The sequence below is a fragment of the Pezoporus wallicus genome, unplaced genomic scaffold, assembly GCF_028554395.1.
Source record: "Pezoporus wallicus isolate ANWC-B61680 ecotype Strahan unplaced genomic scaffold, APGP_CSIRO_Pwel_v1 contig_5069, whole genome shotgun sequence".
Lineage (NCBI taxonomy): Eukaryota > Metazoa > Chordata > Aves > Psittaciformes > Psittacidae > Pezoporus > Pezoporus wallicus.
The window spans coordinates 8925245-8950922 of record NW_026642361.1 but is presented as its reverse complement, the minus strand read 5'-3'; the positions used below and the strand labels follow the sequence as shown (position 1 = coordinate 8950922).

The following is a 25678-nucleotide window of genomic DNA, read 5'->3' as shown; positions in this document are numbered from 1 at the left end:
ATCAGATATGTTTTTTTAGTTTGCTTCTGCTCACAACTGGGTTGACAATAATGCCAGAATACCAAGAATACAAGCCAATACTCAATCCCAAGCATTCCAAGTACTAGCAGCCTAAAATTATTGATGATGTTACTTCGACAGATACTGGGCATTCAAAGAGATCAACTTGAGTTATCTCAATACGGATGATGCCATCTGATTCTTCTAAGAGCTGGGGCTACTAGGAATTTTTGTCAGTGACCACTAAGTTCTCTCTGTGGTTTGTTTTTCACCCTACATCAAGGACTGAAAGTACTGGGCCCCACACAGTCAGAACAACAAGAAGCTCTTCCCTCCCTATGTTTTCTTGAGATGCCTGGTGACAAGGCTTATGGAGGAATAAAATGAATGCACCTGTAATGAAGGATGTGAAAAGAATTCTTTTTTTTTTAATTCCACCTATTTTTGGACTGTGTAGGAGAGCCCAACAGTGGGGAAGGGCAAAATCACAGCCTCTGAGAAAATGCTGCCAAGCCATTTGGAGGGGTTCTTATTTTTAAGGTATCTTTGCATCATTTTTTGCTCATCTGATTCTGATTCTTTTAATTTTTGTAGATGTCCATAAGACGCAATGTAATACAATACAGGATATCTGTGCAGAAGGAAATTGAAAGCATACAAGTTTTATAATCCCCTATTATAAGTAAAGAATCAAATTACAAGCTTGAATTCTTGTAAGTATATTGAAGAACAATCAACGTATTTTAATGAAAATGGATTTAGAAAGTAAGATATGTTTCAAGTTTGTGTCAAAAATAATAGAATTACTATTCATAAACCCTGAGCAAACCTTGGCAGAGAAATACAATTAGAGGAAAAAGTATTAATAAAATGATAAAATATTAAAATATCTGGTTTCAGTAAATAAGATTTTTTAAAACATTATTGCAAGAAGACATAGATTTAGTGGAATCACAACAACAAATTTTTTTCATTGTTACCTACCAAAAAAGCTATTTTTATCACTGATGTGCCACATTGCAACAGGGTTGGAATAAACATGCCATGTGAAATGCATACTTGCTCAATGATGCAGCATTGTTTCCTTGAGTGGGGTGTGAAGTTCTAGTGTTTTCATCGATGGCTTGCTTTGGGAAAGTATCTACACTATACACTGATCACTACCTGCACACTTGGAGATTTGCAGTGATCAACTTCCTATCTTTGGATAAGGTCCCATTCCACCTTGATGCACCTGCTAGGTTTCAGTAAGTTCAAGTGTTTCAGTAAGTTCAACCATTTTTCTGCTTCCACATTATCTGTGGCAGTCAAATTCCTGAACACGTGCAGGGACAAAGCAGCTCACTGAACTGAACTGCCAAGGTGGAGCTTTTGGAATCAAAGACATTGAAGGGTAGGGCAAAACAAGCACAGTGATGAACAACTCAATGGTCTCAACCGTCACAACCACTTCTACAGACACTACAGGGCTTTCGAGAGATCAAATCTCTCTTAGTAGAAGGTAGTTTCGAGCTGGAGCTTACAGCCAGAGTTACCTCAAATTTGTATCTCCCACATGAAACACGTGTCTCCTTTGAAAAGTTTGCTTCATGCTGTAAGTAACCAAGCCTTAAACTCAAAAATGGCTTGTACCATTCAGCAGTGCTACTCTGACCACCTCTGCACATGTCTGTTAAACATTACTGATGAAGAAATGAGAGTTTCACACCATTAGTCTTCTCTAGATTTCTGTCTGCACTGGATGAAGGATTCAGTAACCTTCCTCCCTTACTAGTGGAAATGCTGCTGTGCAGAACAGCACAGAGCTTTGACACTAACGTGTTTTTTGATTCATAAAACTTATTCCCATAATTCTTATGTATTTCCTTCATTGCAAAATTAGCACCAAGAAAACTTGCTAAATCATGTTTATTTGTACTTAGGTGACACTGGTCACAAAAGCACGGCCTGACTGTTCCAGTTCCTCTGCTTTCTACAGTTAACAAAATGGATCAGGCAGGACTGATTACAGGACTGACTACATTTGTGCATTTCAAGGCAGGAAGGAACCACTGAGAACAATTCTCTCCCTGATCTCCTGAGTGACATGAGCAGAGGATCATGATACAGTGTTATCTGCAGCTACAGATTACCTTTTAGAAAGATATCCAACGTGGCTTTGAGAGCGTCATGTGATGGAAAACCTGCTACATGCACAGGTAATTTCTGTCTGAATTGAGAGTAAACAAGCCTTCAAGACTAAGATCTCATTATACTACCACCATGACATTCAGGATCTCCCTGCAGATGCAGAACTATAACCTCTGATCAAATCACCTCTTAATCTTCTTTCCATTTTAGATTAAGAACTGCCTGAATTGCTAAATTTTCTGCCATTTAAGACACACTTTGCAGCTCATTCCAATTGTTCAATATCCTGTGGCTACCAGGTAGGTTTTAGCAACAGTGCCATCAGATCCCCTTTCTCTATTTGAGCTGTCATTGAGTTTTTACTAACATACTTTCAGTCTACTGCTGTAACATAATTTAACATTTTAGTTAATACAAAACATCACCTTTTTTATCATGTGAACCTGAGATTACTAGTAAAATGGCAAAATAGAAGCAGTAAGGATCAGAAGGAATACCGTAATGCTGTTACTCCTTTTCAGATAAACTACTGTGCAGGTATTCAAGCAAAGGATGGTGAATTTTCAAATGTGTATTTTGAAAACTGAAATTTGGAGGACTGGGATAGTAGAACTTTTCCTACTACTTGGACTAAGGACCAGACAAGTTTCAAGATTTTAAGGTTTTAGAAGTCATATCCATTTTGTTTGTAGAACACACAAAAGTTGAACAATGCGCACACCCTATCTTTCTACTTGGTAGTACTGAGATCTGGCATGATGAAAAGGTTTATCAAGGTCTCTGTGTGCAAGATTAAAAAATCCTTGGAAAGATGAGAAATACAAAAAAGAAAAAAAAAAAAGGAAAAAAGAGAATGAATGATAAAAATGGAAAATGAGAGGAGATACTTCCTACACATTTTGTCCTTTGTGCTCAGTGATCACCGATACCTTTGTGGATTGCTTACTCTCTACCTTTGCAGAAAACCACAACCCAGAAATACCCACTTCTGGAAGATGGTAGTGCAAAAATAGGATGAAAGAATGCATAGCTATAAATGTTTTTAAAAGTGATCCAACAATGACAAGGGTTTTTCCTATACTTCAGTCTGAAAGAAAACTAAAGTTACAAGGATGGCTTATGAGGGAATTTAATATACAGCGCCTGACAAATAGGAAGCACTGAATTTTTTTATTAGGTGTTTATAGTAGAAAAAAAATGGCTGTGACAAAAGGACCATTAACTTACTCAACATTCAGGATGAAGAAAAAGTATAGTTAAAGCCAAAGGAAAAGCTGGGTTAAAGAGCTATAAAATAAATTACTGGCTTGTATTAAATTTTGCCAAATCACAGAACAGTGATGACTTTAGCTGTCAATAAGCACTTAAAATCCACAAGGATTTACTGTTGGTGTAAAGAAGTTTGCCAACAGGAAAAAAAAAACAGGAAAAAAAGAAAAGGAATAATTTAGGCATTTCTTGGCTTCTAACCTCCACTCTGTAACTCTCTAATCAATCTCTACTTCTTCCCTAAGGTTTAATGTATTCATAATGAACTAATGGCAAAGACAGATGCTTTCATTTGCATGAAACAACTTATTAGTCAAGCTTGCTGAACAAATCACTGCAGCAGAACAGTAAAATGCACAGCTGCAAGAATATACCTATGTGATTTCTTCTGTCATCTGAATTTCCAGCATATTGCACAGAACTGGCACAGAAACTGAAATGGCATCATATTAGCATGTATAGAGAGTAAGTGTCTCTACGAACTAAAGAAACAACTAAAATCTTCAAATGGCACCAAACATACAGATTCAGCTAAACAGTACTACCTGGAGGCTTCAATGACATCTTTAATTTCAAGCAAAATGAGATGAACAGAATCGCAACAAGGAAGCAAACAGGTAAAAGTGCCCAACACAAAGCTCACCTGTTGAAAATAAAGAAGTATTTTCTGACTTTTAAAAGAAGTCAGATTTTCAGTGAAAAGACCTGTCACTTAAATACAAGCAAACTGCCTGCTTGTGAGCACTTCTTCAGGTTGCTGACTCCATGCAAACACCTCACAAGACGTGACTGTTCTGGTTTCTTTCCTCCTCTGCTGTTAAAGGATATATTGCCCTGGTTGTAAAAGGAAACATTTAAATTCTAAATAATTTTAAGTTTATGAAAACACTCAAGGAATTTACCAGGCCTTTCTCAATGCAGAGGCCTCACCACAGAGATATTCTTTTATCATTTACAGTAAAATGTGCTAACCAGAACTAGAGGAAAAACGATGGGAAAAATTAGGGTTTTTTTACATTTGATATAGTTTCAGTTTCATATAAAGTTTTGAAAGTTACACAAACAAGCGCATTCTGAAACTTTTATCTTCTCCAGATATACCACCCTATGATGATTTCAAAATGAAAGAAACTTCTGCTTCCTGTGACCTGTGTCTCTTTGCTTCACCGCTGCTTACAGTGCGCTGCTCCCAGCTGTCTGCTGTGCCACATGCCCAGAAGCCTGGAAAGGCTGGGGTCCCCACACCAGAGCAGTTCACGTGCAGTTCGGTTATCCATCATAACTGGATTTATGAACCACCCCAGGTTTAATAAATCAACCTTTTTTGGCAGAGGTCTGCATCACTGGGAAATTTCCGCTGAAAACAGGCACTGAGCATCTGTGATTGCCATTCATTTCACCTGAAATGACCAGTGCTCAAATCCTTCCTTTGTATTACTGTACTCTTAAATTGCTTTGAAAAACTGTGATAGACTTCCTCATGTGAGTGAAGCAATCACAACAGCATAAATCATACATCGCTTGCCTGTCCCAATTACCACATCAAATGCATCAATGTGAACTAGTTGGATTATTCAAAAAAGCACCATGACTTAGACTTTAGAAATATAAAAAAAGAATCCCACCCTTGTTTTCCTAAATCAGATTAACACTTTGACAGTAACAACAAACCATTTCATTTGCTTCCTTTTATCCCATTGGTTCCTGGCAAATAAACTGACCAGATATCTAATTACAGACTTAAATTTTGCATGTATAACTTCTTAAATCTTTGAGGATGTCACTCCAGTCCTCAACTTGTATCAGACACTCAGATTTAATCACTTGTTTTTTTCCTAACTTACTGCCTATTCTGTAGTTTGTGTATGCATATAAAGGATACTATGCCAAACATGCAGGCATGTTTGGCATTTCTGCTACTTTTACAACATCACTTACCTTAGCACTGTTAATGGGAGCATATTATATCAACTTGAATATACTTTATGAAGCTAAGATTTATACCACAAGAATGTCTGGCATGATAGAATCTGTTTTTACTCATATGTATGCAACAAACAGTTCATTAAATTGGCCAGAAAGATCAGCATCATCTATAGGCACAATTTGGGATCAGGAAAGGCTGCTGATGGTATCTAACAGTTCACAGAGCTATTTATCTAAACTGGAGAATTCGAAAGAATGACTAATAATAAATGTTTCTAGTCAGGATCTATCTAAATTCCCAGAATTTAGCTTATTCTGAGGGTCACCTCCTCCAAGTTTTTCTGACTGAAAACAGATGGGAAAGGTAATTTCCACCTGAACAACACTATCCAATGAACACATTTGCCTACTTTTTGTCACCATTTGTAAAACACGCACAAATGTCTTGCAGGTTCTGCTTCCAAAAACCTTTTCTGCTAAGGGAAAAGATGTCCCCAACATGACTATGTAAGTGTGGATTTATAGCAAACCCTCTCAGCAGAGATTAAATCCTCATGGGGGAAAAATGAAGACAAAAAAATTCAGACCAATTTGTCAAGCAAAAGAAGAGTGCCAACACTTCTGTGCTGACATCACTTTTCCTACCCTGAAGCTTCACTCATTTAGAACTACTGCAAAATTCATACTTCCAACCAAGGCAGCTTCACCAGCAATATTTCCCAGGAAACACCTAGCTTATACATTTCACAGGATGCCTGTAATGAGAGTCTTTGCTTTAGACTTTCTTTCCCTTCTTGGTTTAGCAAAGTGCAGAGCAGGTGATCTTCAGGCCATGACAGGCCTGCACATTCATCATGTTTTTCCACAGTGAAGACCCAGAACTTATGATGGAGATAGAGATACCAGCCTAATGTTAACTGTCACCACCTGATAAGAATATTTGGGATGGTTTTGAGTTTGTAATGTTTAATTTTAAATCATACATGCATTAGAAGAATCCAATGCCCTGATGTCTTCTGATCCCCATCTTTTGACTACTGGCCAATGATATTTTTATAGGGTACTGGATATATTAAAATGTGCATTGGAACAGCAGATAAAATTTCCAGTCCAGCTTTGCACACAGAGAAAATTGGGACTACAAAATGTATCCACAACGTGTCAAAAATAATTTGAGACTCCCAATACCCTCAGACCATGAAAAGCACATTTTACCATAGATTATGATCATGTCCAACTATCATCCTTGCTGGTGAGCATTTAAGCTAGACTGACAGACTTAAAACAACTTGTCTATTATTTATTGTGGTGTGGGATTAAGCAAATCAAGCTCCATGATTGGATATCTGTTCCCATCCACTATATGCTCTCTACTGCAGCATTACCTTTTGTTAGTGGCTAAGGAATACAGCTCTTGGATTTTAAAGGTGTTTAATATCCCTATCACAAAACTGAAGAAATTCTAGTTTGGTAGCTTTAAGTTAAAACAACTTTCAAATATACTTGTTAAATTTTCAATTCCAGAACTAATAACATATCTTTTAGCCAGAACTCAACCTGAAAACCTTTTGGAAGAGCATGTGTTTTTACTCCCATGTGAGCATATTCCATGCAAGTTACTGAAAAAATATCCATTTTATTCATACTGCAGCATTAGGTACTTTTTATAGACCCGGTCCATTTTGTTGCATTCTTTGTCTAATGGCAAGATTTCCCTATATGACCACTATCGATTTTTACTTCTCACTTTCATTTACAGAAAGTGATATTCACACTCTGTTAACAGCATATGATCAGTCATGGTTTGTTAAGGATACCTAAAATCCAGCTGCAGCATGTGTCTTTCATTTTTCTGTGACACTGGGTTTTTACTACCTCAAAGGTCAATGCTCATTTTCTGTATCATTTATCTGACAAGTAATCAGGGTCACAATGTCATCTAATGTGGGATGAAGGTCTTGGAAGTATCCTGTCTCACAGTTAACTATTAAGCTGGGCTCATTTGCTTCACTGATAAAATCAATCAGCATTGAAGACTGGCATTTGTTTTTGCTTGGAATGAGATTCACAGTGTCCTTCCACCAATGTTTTCTGTAAATAAGAGCACTGAAATCTCCTGATTTTGGCCTCACTGCTATTTTTGCCTATTAAAATACTCCTTGTTTTGCTTTCCGTACTCTTTCAGTTGGTTAGTAAGTGAGACTTGACCGAACAGCCTTATTTATGTTTTTATTCACCCAACATTAGAATGCCCCAAACCATGCAGATAAAAAGTGAGAATGACATCTGCAATTTGGACAAGGACACTAAATATAAAAGGTCTGCATTCTACTAGCCCGTCTGTCACTTACAAAATTAATATTAAGTCTCTCTATTAATGTAAGAGATATGAAGGGATGTGTGGACCTATATAGCTAAAAAACCCAACAGGTACCCAGTAAATTAATTATGAAATTAATGTGGACAGAAAAGAATTTGGGCACCCTCACAGGTGATCTAAACTCTCACTGACCAGAATTATGAATGCAAGCCATACATATATAAACAGGACAGTTTTACACAGCAGTATTTAGTACACCTTTCTATTTAGTGAAGTAGTGACCATCACTCGGATGCTTTATGTCCTTTCTGTGACACAATTCAACAAGATTATTAATAACCTAAGAGAGAATAGGAGAGTCAGAAAAGAGCTTTCAGAACAGTTAAAGAAACATGCCAAAGAAGAGAAGACCCAGAAGCACAATTTGTTTGCTTTAACAAAGGGGAGATTAAAAGGTGATTTCGTAATGAAATGCCTATAAAGGATGAAATGAATTTTGATGAAAAGCAACTCTTATCACAAACAAGGTGAAGCAGAAGCTACACATACTCAAGCTAGAAATAAAAGCAGCTAGGCTAATTAACCCCAAAAGGCTGTAATGGGTTTTCCATACCAGTAACCTTAAACAGATTGAATGTCCTTCTAAAATATAATTCAAATAAAAGCTGAGATATAAATAAATCCAGTGAAGTTGTATGTTTAGTTTAGATGGTCACCAGTGCCCCTTCTGGCCCACGAATTCCATGTAAATTCACCATACATACAGTAAAACCTGAAAGGGTAAGGTCTTTATTCTTACCACTGAGATTTTAAATAGAGAGGAAATAAAAGGTAGTTTGTAATTACTCTGTAATTAACTTGTGGTCTTACAGCTCCCCCATGAAACAGAAACATCTAACTCTTTTATTCCACACTAAGAGGCATGGATGCACATTTTTCTGCCCCACATGCCAAAGATGTGATGAGGAAGACACACAAGAACTAAAATCTCTTTTCCTCTTTTGATTCTAAGTGAATAGAAAGCATGAAAAAAGCTATTAAATAAACAAGCAAAGAAACAACCATTCCTCCATCTACAAGAAAACACTTTAAACTGCTTCATATTGGTAAAATGGACATACAACTTTGTAACAATACCCCCCAAAACCCCAAACATTTTGATGTAAAGCCAAGGTTTACAGTATGAACTCAGCAGCTTTGACCAACTGATACAGTTGAAGAGGTGAGCTATCATCCAGATTGGCATAGCATATTTTGCTGTGACACAGCTGTTACCTTGGTGAATGATACATTATTTCCTAGCTATCTTAATGCCATGAATTTATAATCACTGCAGAAACTGAATGGGAGATTCAAAAACCAGATGGAAAGCATATATTAACTCCTTTAAAGAGGTAATAGAAAATACATTAGGAGCATTAAAAAAATCAAGTTAATTATCTATAACTGTAAGATAAAAAGAATCTATCAACTCCAAAAAGACCCAAGTAGGCAAATGATGAAAAATTATCCTCAACTTCTCAAATCAGGAAATTACTCAGAGCTTAAACGTACATGCCTAGATTTCTTTTGCTAGTCATCTGCTTCTGCTTATAGCATTGTGGGACACTGGACTTTTGAAAGACAGCAATGCTGTCTTTTGAAAGACTAACACTTCATCTTGGAAAGCAAGAAAATTAGTCCTGTTTGGGGAGAGAATGAGAGCCTGCCTACTTTGTCCAGATCCAGTCCTGCCACGTTAGAGGCTACAACGTTCCTCAGTCTTTGCAGTACTTACATATGAATTTTTTTGTTCACACCCTCTGAATCTCTGTCTGCATCCACAGGTTTACTTCTTACTCTTCCCCTCTATTGATACTGGATGCAGGAGGACTGTCTCAATGGAATGATGCAGAAATCAGGTTTTTTAATGATGTTACAGATACTATATGGGTTTCATTCTCACCACACTACATATAGTTAAGCTGATTTTGCTGGGAAAAACTGCAGCTGGAATAATTTAACACATTTGATTTTGCAGGGCTGAGGTATGGTAAAATTATATGCAACTAAATCCAAATACCCATAAATTAAGGTGTTTGGCACCATCGGCAACAAATCTGTAACTGGTTGTGCCTATAATCAAATTCTATATAGTAGTGAAATAGTTTAAAGGTATTTAACTTTTCAGACCTCATATCAGGTGGATATTTGAAAAAGTTCATGTTCCTCATGGTCAATATTGCCTTTAATTCATTTTCTTCCTCATTTATGGCGAAAGGAATGAAATCAGATTTTTCTCTATTCTAATCCTTTCCAGTATTGAAAAGCACTAGCATGTAGCAGAATTGTAAAGAAAATGTATAAATAAATCATCAGCAATCTCATTTAGCTAAGAAGCCAGTGGGCTTTTTTCATTTTCTAGGAGAGCCAAATTTCTTCAGATTTATCTGTGCATGAAACATGTTTACATGAATGACAAACATGGAATCATTCCAATAGTTATTTTGGTAGAAGGGAAGGAGGACAAGAAAGAAATCTTCTTTCAGTAGTACATATGCGAAAGAAAATTCAGGAATTTCCAACGCTGATGGGTAGGAAAAGACATGTGACTCTGCAGATGCTTCACAGACCATTTGATAAACCTCCAGCAGGTTAAACAAACACACAGGGAAGACTGTATATGATACTGCAACTGCAGCCTCTCATCAAACATGAAAATCAGCAAATGACTTTGCAGATATAATAAACACCTCAAGTGCAGAAAAGCTTACAATCCCGTGATATACATTTCACAGGTCAAAACACTTGCTTCTGCTAGGAAATCACCCAAGACAGCGTAACTGTGACTGCAGAGGTTATTGCTAATGAATTTCTAAATTCTAAAAATCTCTTCAGTGGCAAATCTGAGCATTCTGTGCTGATTTTTAAAAGTACACAATAAGAGTGTCTATGAGACAAACACAAATTGAGAAGAAAGTGCTTTTGCAGATGCACACTTTAGCTTCCGAACCCAGCTTTTAGTGACATACATAGTATTTTCAGGTTTTACTTCTGCAATCATAGAATCATAGAATGGTATAGACCATTCCATAAAATGGAAAAGACCTTATGATCATTTAGTTCCAACATCCCTTCCATGGGCAGCGACACCTCACACTACACCTGTCCAACCTGGCCTTGAACATTGCCAGGGATAGAACATTTACCACTTCTTTCCCCAGCCTGTAGCTGTGCCTGGGATTGCCCCAACCCGAATGTAGGACCTTGCACTTCTCATTGTTGAACTTTATGAGCAATGAATTATTTCCTCCACAATAAGAGCTAGGAAAAAGGTAGGGATGATTCTGTGACAGGTTTCCTCAGGCAATTCATGCTCTTAATCCACAAAACCAGTTAGCTAGTGAAGACTATTTAATATTTTAGTAGGGGATGAATTATTAGGTAAAACAGCACAGCAGTGCCTCTGTGAAATCAGAGTGCTTATGAAATCTGAGGGAAGCTGAAGTCAAGGGCAAGGCTGGAAGAGGTGACTGAGGTCTGCCCAGGTAAGGCAACACTTCCTGAGAAGGTAGCTTCTCTACAGCACACGATGCAAAGCCAGCTGCCAAAGTCAGCAGTCCTCCATCAAAAAATAATAGCAGTTTACAACTTCTGCGGTTTTACTTGACATAGGAGTCTCAGGAAATTGGACCAAGTTAACTGCAAGCACGAGAAGAGCTATTTTGAACACTGGCTGTCTTGGCAATGCTGTATCAATCACAGAGGAAAACAAAACCGGCTCTGGAGGTGTTTGCACATAGGTAAACATCTACCCACTTGGGATGGATCATCTGTCATATTTGTCAGTCACTGTGAACCTGGCCCAGATGTTAACAGCTGAGCTACAGCAAGAATATCCTTCTTCCCCCCTAAGCAGCATCATTTAATGAAACTTGCATCCTTGGATCACATTAAAAATCTTTTATTTTATTTTTTAATCCATGTGGTTGTTTTCTCAATTCCTCCTCTCTCTCTGTATTACTTTCTATATTTCTCCCTTATTTCTGAGATTATCTTGTAAAGGAAAAATAACATGCTCTATCTAGGCTAGTATTATATGATGCTGTACAGACCGCTTCCTCATTTACATTGTGGCGCAGCACACAGCTGTTAAATTCAGCTAATACAATTTTATATCAGCAACTGAAGCACAGCATAACTGGATCATATCTTCTGTCTCTAACTGTAATCTATAATGGATCCTTATATGTATATATATAGAATCATGGAATCACAGAATAGTTAGGGTTGGAAAGGACCTTAAGATCATCCAGTTCCAACCCCCCTGCCATGGGCAGGGACACCTCACACTAAACCATGCCACCCAAGGCTCTGTCCAGCCTGGCCTTGAACACTGCCAGGGATGGAGCATTCACAACTTCCCTGGGCAACCCATTCCAGTGCCTTACCACCCTTACAGTACAGAACTTCTTCCTTATATCTAACCTGAACTTCCCCTGCTTAATGAAGAGTCTCTCCCAAGCACCCCTACAGCCCCCCTTCAGATACTGGAAGGCTGCTATGAGGTCTCCATGCAGCCTTCTCTTCTCCAGGCTAACCAGCTCCAAATTCCTCAGCCTGTCTTCATACGGGAGGTGCTCCAGTCCCCTGATCATCCTCGTGGCCCTTCTCTGGACTTGTTCCAACAGTTCCATGTCCTTTTTATGTTGAGGACACCAGAACTGCACACAATACTCCAGGCGAGGTCTCACAAGAGCAGAGTAGAGGGGCAGGATCACCTCCTTTGACCTGCTGGTCACACTCCTTTTAATGCAGCCCAGGATACGGTTGGCTTTCTGGGCTGCGAGCGCACACTGAAGCCGGCTCATGTTCAGTTTCTCATAATATATTTTAACTTTCAATTATTTTCTTATTTCTTCACAACATTTACTTGTTTCCTATAGGAATATGTGTTTGTTTTCAGGATTAAACAGACATTTCTGTGTGCTCTGAAACTGCCAGAATCATAAGTAAATTAAGTAGAGTGGTCTTTAGAAGGTAGACAAACCCCTCAAGAAAGCCACATTTGGTGCAGCATGAGTTAGAATATCAACATTTGCTGTGGAGCAGGCTGTAGGTCAGGGAGGGAAAAAATGGCATGCTTTTGTGTTTTTGTAAACAGTTAAATAACACCTGCATGTGTGTAGAGCCAAGGATCAGAAGAAAACTCCCTTACTGCTTTCCAGTGGTATACACACTGTGTATTTAAGCATTTCGGAGCCTGAAAACTCCCAGGACTTCAATTATTGTTTTTGTTACAATAATTCAGTATTTCATCACTTCTCCTAGGAATATTTTGTGTCCTAAGCAATTACTGAGGACACTACATCATACAGTAATTATTTTTTTAGTATCAGTTCTGTAAATACTATCTTTGCAAGGCATTTTAAAGTTCCTCCCTTCCAGCTCAGTAGTTCAAAATTCAGCCTACCCTAAAATCACGTCTGTTTAACATCTCATTTTTTGCATAAAGATTTGTTACCAAACTCCCCCAAAATGAGCCTCCAAAACTGCTAATAAGAGCAATATCAGAGCATGAGCCACAGCAGAGGATGTGCTTCGGGGCTGTACATTCACTCTTGTGTTTTCCCTCCAATTTGATGGCTAGCCTTGTTTTTGAGATCAAACACTGAGCTGAAATAGGAAACCTGCTTTATGGCACGCTTCAAAGGATCAGGTAGTGTGGGAAGAAAGTGCAGTATTCATGCATGTACAAAGGAACTAAAAAAATCTGGTCACTTTAATTTCAGACTTTAAAGTCTTGACAATATTCCTTCAGAGTAGAATGACCTATTTTAACAACTGACCTGTTAGTACATCCCCGCAACAGCATACAAAACTTGCAAATGACAACGGTAAGAAAATAAACAGAGAGAAAACCAGGCTCCCCATGGTGGAGAAAATGTCAAAGGAATGATTTATAACATCTAGGTGTGGTCTTCCCTACTCTTCTCCATGAGGGCTTGCATGCACTCTCCCCAGAAATACAATTTGCCTGTTCAGCAGATCTAGTATCACCATGGAGAAGGTGGCTGGAATGAGACTTAGGAAGGTGCAACAGCTCCTGTGGGTCCCTGAGGCTGGCACAGCTGGAGCACAAGGCTTATGTGGGAGAACAAGAGCGGATCAAAGACAACATGATGCGGGACAAGATTTCAAGGGACCTTCTGCTAGGTGTGTTGAGCAGGGGAGGAGGCAGGCAGCTGTGTTATTCTTCTGTCCCAGAGAAAAGGAAATTTCCTCTTTTTTGAGGAAATATTCCCACTATGCCTCCTTGTTATTTGGTACTGGTTCTTTGAACAAGAATTTACTTAGGAGATAGCTACATGACTGCAATCCTTCTAGCTCACCAAGTCTCTGAATTCACAGATGATTCAAACAGCTGTCCCAGACTACAGCTTACACTGCAGTTTTGAGCCCTTGATCACTTCAGGCAACAAAGCTTCACATTTCTAGGAGTCTCCCATAGCTCAGGTGTCTGAGACAATAGATGCAAGAAGTAAAAAGTAAGGATTTTCCAGTTTAATGTCACACAGACTGGGTACAAATTAGCTTTTCCCTAAAAACACAGACTTTTACCCCAACCAAAACTATTTGCAGAATTTAACTGAAACTTACGAATGATTTCAGCCAACAAAAATAAAACACCGAGAACCTGAAACATTCCAGTTCTTTAAAAACTGTGGCGTTTTTGACTATTAATTTTATTTAAAAAATAATAGTAACTTTCATGACTCAATAAAAGAATTGTACAGAATTGGGCTAAACCAAAACAAAACTTCTGCTGCAGATTTTATGAAATAATTTAATCAGCCTCAAATTTATGGTGTCTTGTTTGTTTGTTTCATGAAGGACCTAGTTTTACGTTTGGCTCAGGTCATTTCTTCTCCCTCTATTCCTCCAGTTTTCAGCGAGTGCACTGAAAATAGACAAATAAATAGTGTGACAGATTTCTCCATGTTGCTAAAACAGATAAGGGCATTGGATTTTAGTCTAGAAAGCATGGGAGCAGCTATTCAACCCATCCATATTCAGGACAACACTGAGAACAAGCTTATCTTTAAGCATACGTTAAAGCCTCCTTGACTTCAAAGTGCTTCTTCAACAGTGTCATCAGCTTCTGACACTGGTGGAATATTTGATGCCCTTTTTAAAGCTCCTGCAGGAATAAGCAATCACAAGATCAACACCTTTGACTCAAGTGCTACTGACTTAATGTTTCCCTTTGGCCAGGCACTGCACAGACCCTTGGGCAAGCTGTGAGGAAACCTTAGCCCAGGAACTCAGTGGGAACTACAGCCATCTAAACCTAGGGATAAGAGATTAGCTAACAAGTGAGTATCAAATACTTAATTTTTAAATGGCAGACATTTTTACCTGCATCTGACTCTGAGGGAAGGGTCTTACCTATGAATTCTGAAACATGCTGATTTCATTTATGTGCCTAAGTATTAGTCCGACAGTGATAGCTTCCTGAATGAGGCACAGTACACACCCCCTTGGCTTCTGTAACATATTATGTGGGCAGAACAGCAATAAGGTGTCATCACATACTGGTCAGCTGTATAAATGTAAAGGTTCAGAGGAAAATACCTGTTTGTTTCTTACTCTGCAGACTGCTTGTCTGCTGGCGTTACCTCAAGCTTCACTTCTATGTTAAGAAATTCTGACTGTAAAGCTAAATAATGCTTCAAATCATCACGTATTTATAGCTACAACTAAACACCTACACATCTGCAAAATTAAGTCCAAGTTTCAAACTGCAATTATATTAACGCATATAATTTGAATTAACTATAATTTCAGCAATTCTGTAAATCCCTTTGAAAGGATCTGTTGCTTGTTGATTTTGTGCCATGTGAAGACATGATAAATATGATATGTAGTCTCATCACATGAATAATGCATTCTGCATCTTAAACAAGCAAGTTCGGCTCCACAGAGATGCTTAATCCATTCCCTGCTTCTGGGGATGAAAGGAATTAAACCCAGTGTACTGATCTCACAGTATGTGCTCATTTGACTTTAATTACAAAATGATTATTTCAACCTTTTTTTCCTGTAAAATAAACCAAGCCTGAGTTCCATGTAACCTCTATAGAATTACATGACTTCTCTGTGCATTCACTCTTTGCTCATCAATACTGTACTTTCAATACTGTTTCACATGGAAGGACAGAAAAGCCTCTTGGGGTTTACAGTTGGTATAGTAGTTTCAGATCTCACAGCACCAAAAGCTCCCCCTTTTGATACTGAGCCAAATGAAGGAGCACTAGAATCCATTATAGTGATTTCAAATGTCATGAGAAGGAATTTTTACCAGGCACAGGGGGTGACATGAACCCATACTACGCAGGCAGATTTACATCACACATACTGGATATACATTTTCACTAGTGTTTTTTCCACAGACTGTTCAAACCGTGCAAAGCTCAGTATAAGATCGTTTACCTTGCTAAAAACCAGAATTTTCCTCTTGGCTGATTCAATAGCCAGAGCATTCCTTGGGAAGAGGACATCTGCTGTCCGTGCCTTGGGAATGACAGAGCATCAAGTGAATTAGACAGCTATACTGTCAAAGGCACTGCCATGTTTCAAGCTTCAAAAAACAGCACTTCAGGAATGTGATGCTTTATCAGGCATACCATCTGGGAGGAATCTAAATGAATGCTTTCCATACAGTATATGCTCTTCATGTAAGGATTACTGACAGTAACTCCAGCTGACATGTCTCCAATCAGGTTTAGAAGAATTTACCAGGTTCACTGCATCATGCCTTCCAATTCAAAACCTATTTGGAGCTGACCTACATACTGGCAGAAGTGTGATCCTGCAATGCAAAGAGGCTGTACTTCTTCTGATCTCAAACTACTTAATGGGTTAATAGTCCTAGTTAATACTACTGGTACACCTCCTACTGCCAAGCCAAGCTGCCTAGCTGGGATGCTTCTGCATCTGTGTCAAAACTAATCCATAATGTTGATAAACTACCCAGAGACAAGAAAGCATAGATGCTATTTACAAGGTGCACCTTATATGAGAGATGCGAGGCCAAATTTTCTCAGTATCCAAGTGATATAAACATTTAGGGATTATTTTCAGAAACTTCAGTCAACTCCTAAATGTTCAAATTACTTCTCAAAATAATACTTACTTTTACCAAACTATTTATGTATCTAACCCCACGACATCCGCGGTGCTAGAATGTGAATTTGGCTCCTAAGGTCTAGAGATGCAACAATGCATTAAGATAAATGTCTTCACTATACTAAAAGCTGAAGAAAATACATAGGATTAGATCAGTGTTTTTCAGAACACCTGAAATTAAACAGAGTACATCTCCTTAACCACTTGCCACTATTATCTCTCTGAATAAACTATGACCTATACAGAGCACAGAGGAAAGATTTATCCGCAGTGCTCACAAACACTCCGGAATACACAGCAAATTTGTAAAGTATTCAAAATAAATGGTGATTTGTCATGACAACTATTCAACATGTGAAACTCCTAATCTTATCAAACGCTCTAAAGAAAAATTGCACCGATTCAGTTTTCATCAAACTTTCTTCTTAAAGAACACAAGTGAAAATCATCAGTTCTCAAAATATCGCCTGCAGCCATGAACTTCGCTCTGTATTTGGACCTCAACATGAGTGTCTTAGAAATACACTAACCACATGATAAATGACAACTGCTAAATTCACAGTGAAAATGGATGACCCGGGGAATTACAGACCAGTCAGTCTCACCTGTGCCTGGCAAAATCTTGGAGCAGATTCTCCTGGAAGGCATGCTAAGGCACATGAAAAACAACAAGGTGCTTGGTGACAGCCAGCATGGCTTCACTAAGGGGAAATCCTGCCTCACCAATTTGGTGGCCTTCTATGATGGGGCTAGGGAACTGATGGACAGGGGTAGAGCAGTTGATGACATCTACCTGGACTTGTGTAAAGCGTTCGACACTGTCCCACACGACATCCTTGTCTCTAAATTGGAGAGACATCAATCTGATGGATGGACCACTCGGTGGATAAAGAACTGGCTGGATGGCAGCACACAAAGAGTTGTGGTCAATGGCTCAATGTCCAGCTGGAGACCAGTAACGAGTGGTGTCCCTCAGGGATCAGTACTGGGACCGGTCTTGTTCAACATCTTTGCCGCAGACATGGACAGTGGGATTGAGTGCGCCCTCAGCAAGTTTGCCGATGACACCAAGCTGTGTGGTTCGGTTGATACGCTGGAGGGAAGGAATGGCATCCAGAGGGACCTTGACACGCTTGTGAGGTGGGCTGATGCCAACCTCATGAAGTTTAACCATGCCAAGTGCAAGGTCCTACACCTGGGTCGGAGCAATCCCAGGCACAGCTACAGGTTGGGCAGAGAAGAGATTCAGAGCAGCCCTGCGGAGAAGGACTTGGGGGTGTTGGTTGATGAGAAAATGAACATGAGCCGGCTTCACTGTGCGCTCGCAGCCCAGAAAGCCAACCGTATCCTGGGCTGCAACAAAAGGAGCGTGACCAGCAGCAGGTCGCAGGAGATGATCCTGCCCCTCTACTCTGCTCTTGTGAGACCTCACCTGGAGTATTGTGTGCAGTTTTGGTGTCCTCAACATAAAAAAGACATGGAACTGTTGGAACAAGTCCAGAGGAGGCCACGAGGATGATCAGGGGACTGGAGCACCTCCCGTATGAAGACAGGTTGAGAAAGTTGGGGCAGTTCAGCCTAGAGAAGAGAAGACTGCTTGGAGACCTCATAGCAGCCTTCCAGTATCTGAAGGGGGCCTATAGGGATGCTGGGGAGGGACTCTTCATTAGGGACTGAAGTGACAGGACAAGGGGTAACGGGTTAAAACTTAAACAGGGGAAGTTTAGATTGGATATAAGAAGGAAATTCTTTCCTGTTAGGGTGGTGAGGCACTGGAATAGGTTGCCCAGGGAGGTTGTGAATGCTCCATCCCTGGCAGTGTTCAAGACCAGGTTGGACAAGGCCTTGGGTGATATGATTTAGTGTAAGGTGTCCCTGCCCACGGCAGGGGTGTTGGAACTAGATGATCTTAAGGTCCTTTCCAATCCTAACGATTCTATGATTCTATGAAATATTCAGAAGATTAAAAAAAAAGTAAGTAGACACTCTGTATGTTTACTTTAGTGACCTATGAGCTAAAGAATTACCTGAAAAGGTACCCATACAGAGGTCTTGATTCACTCTGAAGAACAATGAATCATGATTTGTATTGACCCGGAGAAAAAACAGCTGGTTGGTCTTTGTATAATTATTTTCTCATAACAATAACTGCACACTAGACACTGGAGTCATGTCATTTCACAGTGGTTATGATATATATGATTCTACCATAACAGTAACAATCTTCATATCACTAGACTGTTTTCAACAGTCAAAATTGTTCATTATGTGCAACAGTAAATCATCCAGCTTGCTCTCTCTCACACATCCAAACATGCACAAAAAGCATGCACAAAAAGCACGCACAAAACATGTAATTTGGCCCTTCAGAAACACTAGAGCTATTGGGATGAGACGCAAACATGGCAGTGGTAAAGGTCTGAACTCCACCCCCTGTAACTATAGCCTCCCTGCAGTTGTGTAACTTTGCTCAACAGTAAGGTCATATAGTGCAAAGAATATTACCATTAGTCATTAGAAGGTGGGTGACATGACCTTACAGTTTCTGACTTCTATTGCAAGTTATCTTCCCTCTGAGTTGAACGTTACTGTGCTTTCTGTGAGACTGGCAACATCAGTTATTCTGCCTTTGCACAACCTTTGTCAGTGTTCATTTGTTTTCATTTAAAGATCTCTAAAATCTTATTGAAGGTGAAAATCCCTTTAGACTGCTGCATAATATACATAGAACTTGATGTTCACAAGCATATTTTGCAGACTTGTTTGAAGTAATTAAAAGATAAATACATGGAGCTGACAGAGAAATTCCAGAGGAGGGACACGAGGATGTTCAGGGGACTGGAGCACCTCCTGTATGAAGACAGGCTGAGGAAGTCGGGGCTGTTCAGCCTGGAGAAGAGAAGAGAAGAGAAGGCTGCGTGGAGACCTCATAGCAGCCTTCCAGTATCTAAAGGGGGCCTAAAAGGTTGCTGGGGGGGGGACTCTTCATCAGGGACTGCAGTGATAGGACAAGGGGTAATGGGTTGAAACTTAAACAGGGCAAGTTCAGGTTTGATATAAGGAAGAAGTTCTTTACTGTGAGGATGGTGAGTCACTGGAACAGGCGTCCCAGAAGAAGTGGTAAATGTTCCATCCCTGACAATGTTCAAGGACAGGTTGGACAGAGTCTTGGGCAATATGGTCTAGCGTGAGGCGTTCCTGCCCACGGCAGGGGTTTGGAACTGGATGATCTTAAGGTCCTTTCCAACCCTAACCATTCCATGATTCTATGACTCTATGAAATAGGTTCAAAGACCATGTATTTAAACCACTGATCTAGTGATCCATCTTTGAGCGATACAGTGACAGAAAAGACAAGGATGGGCATACATGTAGCAGAAAATTACATGAAGATGAGAATTCTGACAGTGTTGCTCACTAGATTTCTGAGCCTGTCCAAGCAGCCCTGGAAAATATAAGCTCCAATCTCCCTATACTGTTGAAACCAGGTATCAAACTACAGATTTCATGGGTCCTGAAAATATGCGAACGTCTGAAGAAGTCACAATCAATGTCTGAAACCTGCTGCAAAAGACAGACATGGGGATTTTCTTCCTAGCAAAAGCTTGAGGCTACCTAACTGCGGGAGCTCCATACAGTTCCCATGGAACCTTCCTTATAAAGTTGCTTCATAGTAACTGTAATTCATTTGCTTTTTATAACTAGCTGAATTTTGCTTAGCATTACCTTCCTGTTCACAAACAAGTTAGGTGTTATAAAAAGCAAGGCAAGTCTTACCTGGAATACTCTGTCTCCTCACAGACAGTGCTCCATCAGGTGCCTTTGCCTGGTTTGCAGACTTTGTGTAAGGACTCTCATCTAAACAGAAACAAGCAACACTTCTGGTTACTATTAAATATAATGTGAAAAACCCCAGAATTTTTACCCAAATACTGTGTGAACTAGCAGTGCAGAGCACAAGAGCTGCTGTGAGCTAGATAAGGATGGGTATTTCTGAATGTTGATTCAATGTTCAATGTCATGTTCAGACTAAATGACAAAGGCTCTGAATAGCAGAGCTGAAAACGATGGGGTAAAACTAAAATCAGAGATAATACTTAGTTGATGACAGGCTTGACATACAAAGACCTTTTTGGCTATAACATAATTATAGACATTTCCTTTTTCTCATGTTAAGAAGCTTTGTCAAAGACTCCAGTGAGAGAGGTACCATCCCTGTTCAGGAGTGAAAGGTTTCTGGAAGCTTTTGAATATTCCAGCTGTAAAGAACTCCTTTTCCTCTGGGATCTGTCAGTGGGTGGTTCCTTTTCTGTGGTAACAATTGATCAGGGAAAACATCAGAAAGCTGTTGCCAAATAGGCCAGCCATTTTTACGCTTGAAGAATGGCACTGTAACAGCCTGTGTCTAAATAGGAGGCTATGTGGAGCACCTACTGATCAACCTCAGCACGTAAGAGACCACTAATGCTGAGATGAGCAGATGAGTTGTAAATTAAAGGCAGCATTAGGCAGAAAGTGAGTCACTTGTACATCCTCCTTAAGAGCAAAATGACAGCAGGGGAACAAATCAACTGTATTGTAGTTTTAAAAGGAACAAGCTATAAGCTCAAGAAAGAAATGTGAATAAAAAAGAAGTACTATGCATCTTATTATTTCAATCAGAAGAAAGGAATCAGAAGAAACTAGGCTTCTGTCTTGCTCTTCCTTCAATCGCATGCTCTAACACTTTAAAGAATTCTCAAATCCTTCTATTTGCATATTTTCCTTCAGTTAAATTCCAAAGACTGATGCATTTACAGCATGTGCATGAATATATGCTTAAATACAGATCAATGAGTAAAGGAATCAAAGACCATGCTATCTGGTGGCATCCTCAGATCAAGTAGAACTATATAATCATTTTCTGGAGAATCAGTTTTCAGCTGACACTCTTGACATTGTAAGCCTTGCAAAGTCTCAGACTCCCTTAGAAGCTTGCATCATGGACAGCAGTCCATTTCTATACAAGTGAGGTAGGAGTTTGGTCAGCATAATTTGACTTAAAACCAGGTGTCAGAAAGAAGTGACTAGAAAAGTTGGTTGGCTTTTAAAGCCAGAACCTCTGCAATGAGCTCTGCTACTGTTAGGCAGTGACAAAACACCTAAATAAATTAAAAAAAAAAAAGAAAGAAAGAAAAAGGCAAAATATTGTTTTACAGTCACCCACTTGATAAAAATGCAGCTAGTAATGAAGAATATCTATTGGTATATATATGTTCTTCAGCCAACAGAATTGTTTTTTCTACAGTAAAATGAACTTCCATTGCTTTAGGACTACACTGTTACAAGGAGAAAGAGAACAGGCTTGGCTATACTGTGTGCTAGTACATACTCCAAGAAAATAAAGCTGTCAGCTACAAGAAATACACTAGCATGAAAAAATATTAACACAGATCCAGCTACACAATTCAAGAAAAAGGTAGATGTGTAAAGCCTTATTCTTCCATTTGAGGAAAGTGGAAAAGATGATATGCTTGCATATGCAGAATATACATCCCTTCATTAAAGAAAAAAAATAAAGTAAGAGTGAGCTAGAGCTTCTGGAGGAAGTAAGATTGTCTTTTTTATTTCACAGAAGAGATACCACTGAGCTTAAACTCAAGACAAGGCTTTACCGAACAACCTTGCCAACTCACACCAATACCAGAAAAATAGGGCTCATCCATAACATGTGCATTACATGTCCCATCCATTTTTACTTATTTGCAGGTGCTGAACATGACAGCAGATAGTACAAGGCATGCATTTTTCTTTTAAAAGTAGGCAGGAAACATAATACAATTTCTCAGGAACCAGTGGATGGTGATGACTTTGGACCCTATTTGAATGTATGCCCTACCCATGAAAAATCTATCCATTTACAGAACAAAACAGTCCTCTCCTAGTCAGACTTATTACATACAAATGTTTTTCACCGGATTCGAAAGAGGCTAAAATAGAACGTAAGAATTTTCGCAGCTAGACGTTTTTCATTGAATCTTTGTCACTGAGCAAATGAGTACATCAGCTACAGTCTCATGCTGGAATAGGATTTTCCCAATATTGCACTGCACTGGGAGTACTTGCAGTTATCCAGAGTCCAGAATAAAGGACAAGTCTGCAAATCTTTCTGGTTAATGGGGAGAGGAGACTGTATATGTTAGTAAGCTAATATTTTAACTTAACCATGTTAACATTGAAAACTTATCAGATATTTATATACTGTAGGCAGGCAGTTGTGCTGCATTTCTTAATCTCTCTACAGACAGCAAAAGAAGAAGCTCAAAAAGTTGCTTAATAAACTTTTGAACTTTTGTTAATGCAAAATATGCCCAATTACTATTGGGAAAGAACAATAAGCTATTGTATCATCGGTGGATTGGAAAGCTGTTCCTGGCACAGGAAGCAATTTTATTTCAGTACCCATTTAACAGTAAAATCACACTGCACCATAACTAGAAATCAGTGTAAAGGATTCCCAGAAGCAAAGCAAAACAAATATAACCGACTGGAGAAAGAATGCTAACAGCCTTATTGAGATGCTTATTTGAGACACAAAAGTAAAATAAAGGACAGTTGCAGAAATAAATGCTACCCTAAACAGCAAAGTGACTAAAGAGACATGGAAGCCCTGATAGGTCTGAAATATCAGACACCATTCATGATGTCATAAAAGGGAAAAAATCTGTTTGTATGTATTAGCAAAACTGTATACGTGGCCACAAGGATTTACTATAAAATTATAATTTACTGATGCCCCCATCCACTCTATAGTTATCAGGGAAGGTCTTAAACCATGCAAAAATGTCTCATAATAGCAGCGGCTAGAGGGATTTGCCCGAGTATTTTGTAATACCAGCTTCCCCCTCTACAGCACAGACAGACTTCTTGGAGATGAAATCAAACCCAGCAAGCCAACACGCTGAAAAAGCAATGCAGGAAAAGGTATAAAGCATTTCCCCTGCAATGGGAGACAATAACTCAAAATTAGGTAAAGTTGCGACGTATTTAAGAAGCCATATGTACAAAGCAGAGGGAGAAACAGATTAGACTCAGAAGCATAAATCTCACCTAGCTAACACTCCTAACACTAATTTATCATCAGCAGGGAGTGAGCCACAGAATTCACAGGCCAAACTGCATCACCCATGAGCACAGAAACACCTTCCCCAGGACAGGCAGACAGGCAGCTGCAAACTCTGCTGCTTGGTGCACCAGCTCCTTCCCACTTCTGGAGGAATCACACTGCAGGTGGCCATGTTCACTGCAGCAGGACTAGCTTAGCTGTGCAGATACATACACTCTTGGAGCTGCACTTATTACATCACTGGCTTTTCCCCCACTATTTTCTCTGGCTGTGAGATTAGTCGACCCAGGATAAACAATTTCTGGCAAGTCAGTAGGTCATATAAAGGTGACCCCTCTGCCGGCAGCTCTCTTCACTTGATGACTACAGGAAACCATCCCTCTTACGCTGCTAACATGTGGGGGTCATTTCTACCCCCTAAATTCATACTTTGCATGTTTCTTCCGGTTATAAATGTGCAATAGTGAAGACGATGCCCACTGTGTTCATTTACCTCCTTCCTGGCAGAACACAGCAATAATCTTGGAGGTGACGCCTTGCAGATTACTGAGATTCTTTAACAGCAAAGCAAAATTATCTTTCCATTTTCTCCTTTTACTTGTTCTCATGAAAGAGCCCAAATACCTGTAATGGTAGCTCACATATCATCCTTTCAAAGCTTTGCAGACAATTCTTCTAATTAAAGACTGCAAAGATAATGATCAAGTCGACAAGCAAGTAGTCCTACTGCTTACAGCTATTATGGTGGGTTTACTGCTTTTGCTATTGACTGTGAAGCAGATAAACAGCTATTTGCACCTTCCTGCCTATTTTTAACCTAGTGGTATCTCTACCCTGTAACTAGATGATTCATTCTTTGAATTAGGGACCCATGCCGTGACCCATTTACATCATTCTGCATTGCTCTTACTACACGTGGGGGGCTCTGTCCAAGAACAAGGGCTTTATACTCTGAAACTAACCAACAGTCGTGTAACTCTACAAAGACCATACACTGGATAATGTGCATAGCTATATAAAGTACTTGGTACTGCGTTAGCAAAATGACCATATGAAATCTTCAGATATTGGCTGTATTCAGTGTAATATCCTTTGAAGGTTACCAGCTGGGGACACATTAGAGTGAATAAAAGGAAAGCTTAAAGATATTTTTTCAACAGTCAAGTCCAGGCATTCAGTGTGTCAGGGGTTTTATTGCCACAGAACCATTTGCGTGTCTCTCGAGGTGGCTGTGAAAGCTATTGACACAAGGATGTGGTTTACAGATGTGGTAAAGCTCAAAAGCACTCTCTCCTTCAGGTCTTCACAATGGGCTAGAGGATGTTTCCTTTGCTGCTGCTGCTGCAAATTCAGTTGATACCGTACATACCCCAGTAAATGCGTCCAAACCATGTGCAGCACCAGGTGACCCCAGAAAGCAACTAAGCACAACTGCATCCTGTCGGGCATGAAAGTGAAGCCTCTTCCCACCCTACTGGGAACAGCTATTGAACAACATAGCAGCTGCCCCTTTGGCCCTCCTACATGGAGAGGGAATGTGAAGATCCTTCACTGTCATATCTTGACTCTCCCACACAACAGCTTGTGCTCAGCTTTACATCACCACTTGCACCTCCTTCTCTTCTGCAAAGGCTGCATTCCTTTGGGAGCAGCGGAAGTAATGTAGCACCAAATTTGTAAGAGAGGAACTTCAAATGCAGGGTAATTTTTTAATATTGAGGAACTTGGAAACTATATTCATTTTTTTTCAACAGTAGATG

At 39.4% G+C, this 25678-nt stretch overlaps 1 protein-coding gene across 15 annotated transcripts in view; it reads right to left on the bottom strand.

Annotated features, from left to right (window-relative positions):
- The window catches only part of GRIP1 (glutamate receptor interacting protein 1), a 322599-nt gene that overhangs the window by 90253 nt on the left and 206668 nt on the right, over positions 1-25678 (bottom strand). For 14 of the 15 annotated variants that reach the window (XM_057429476.1, XM_057429486.1, XM_057429487.1 and 11 more), the window contains exon 2: positions 20591-20671. The exons of the other annotated variant lie outside the window; for it this stretch is intronic. In XM_057429476.1, coding sequence (XP_057285459.1) covers positions 20591-20671 — 81 coding nt within the window. The remainder of the gene's footprint in view (positions 1-20590; positions 20672-25678) is intronic. 15 annotated transcript variants of the gene reach the window in all.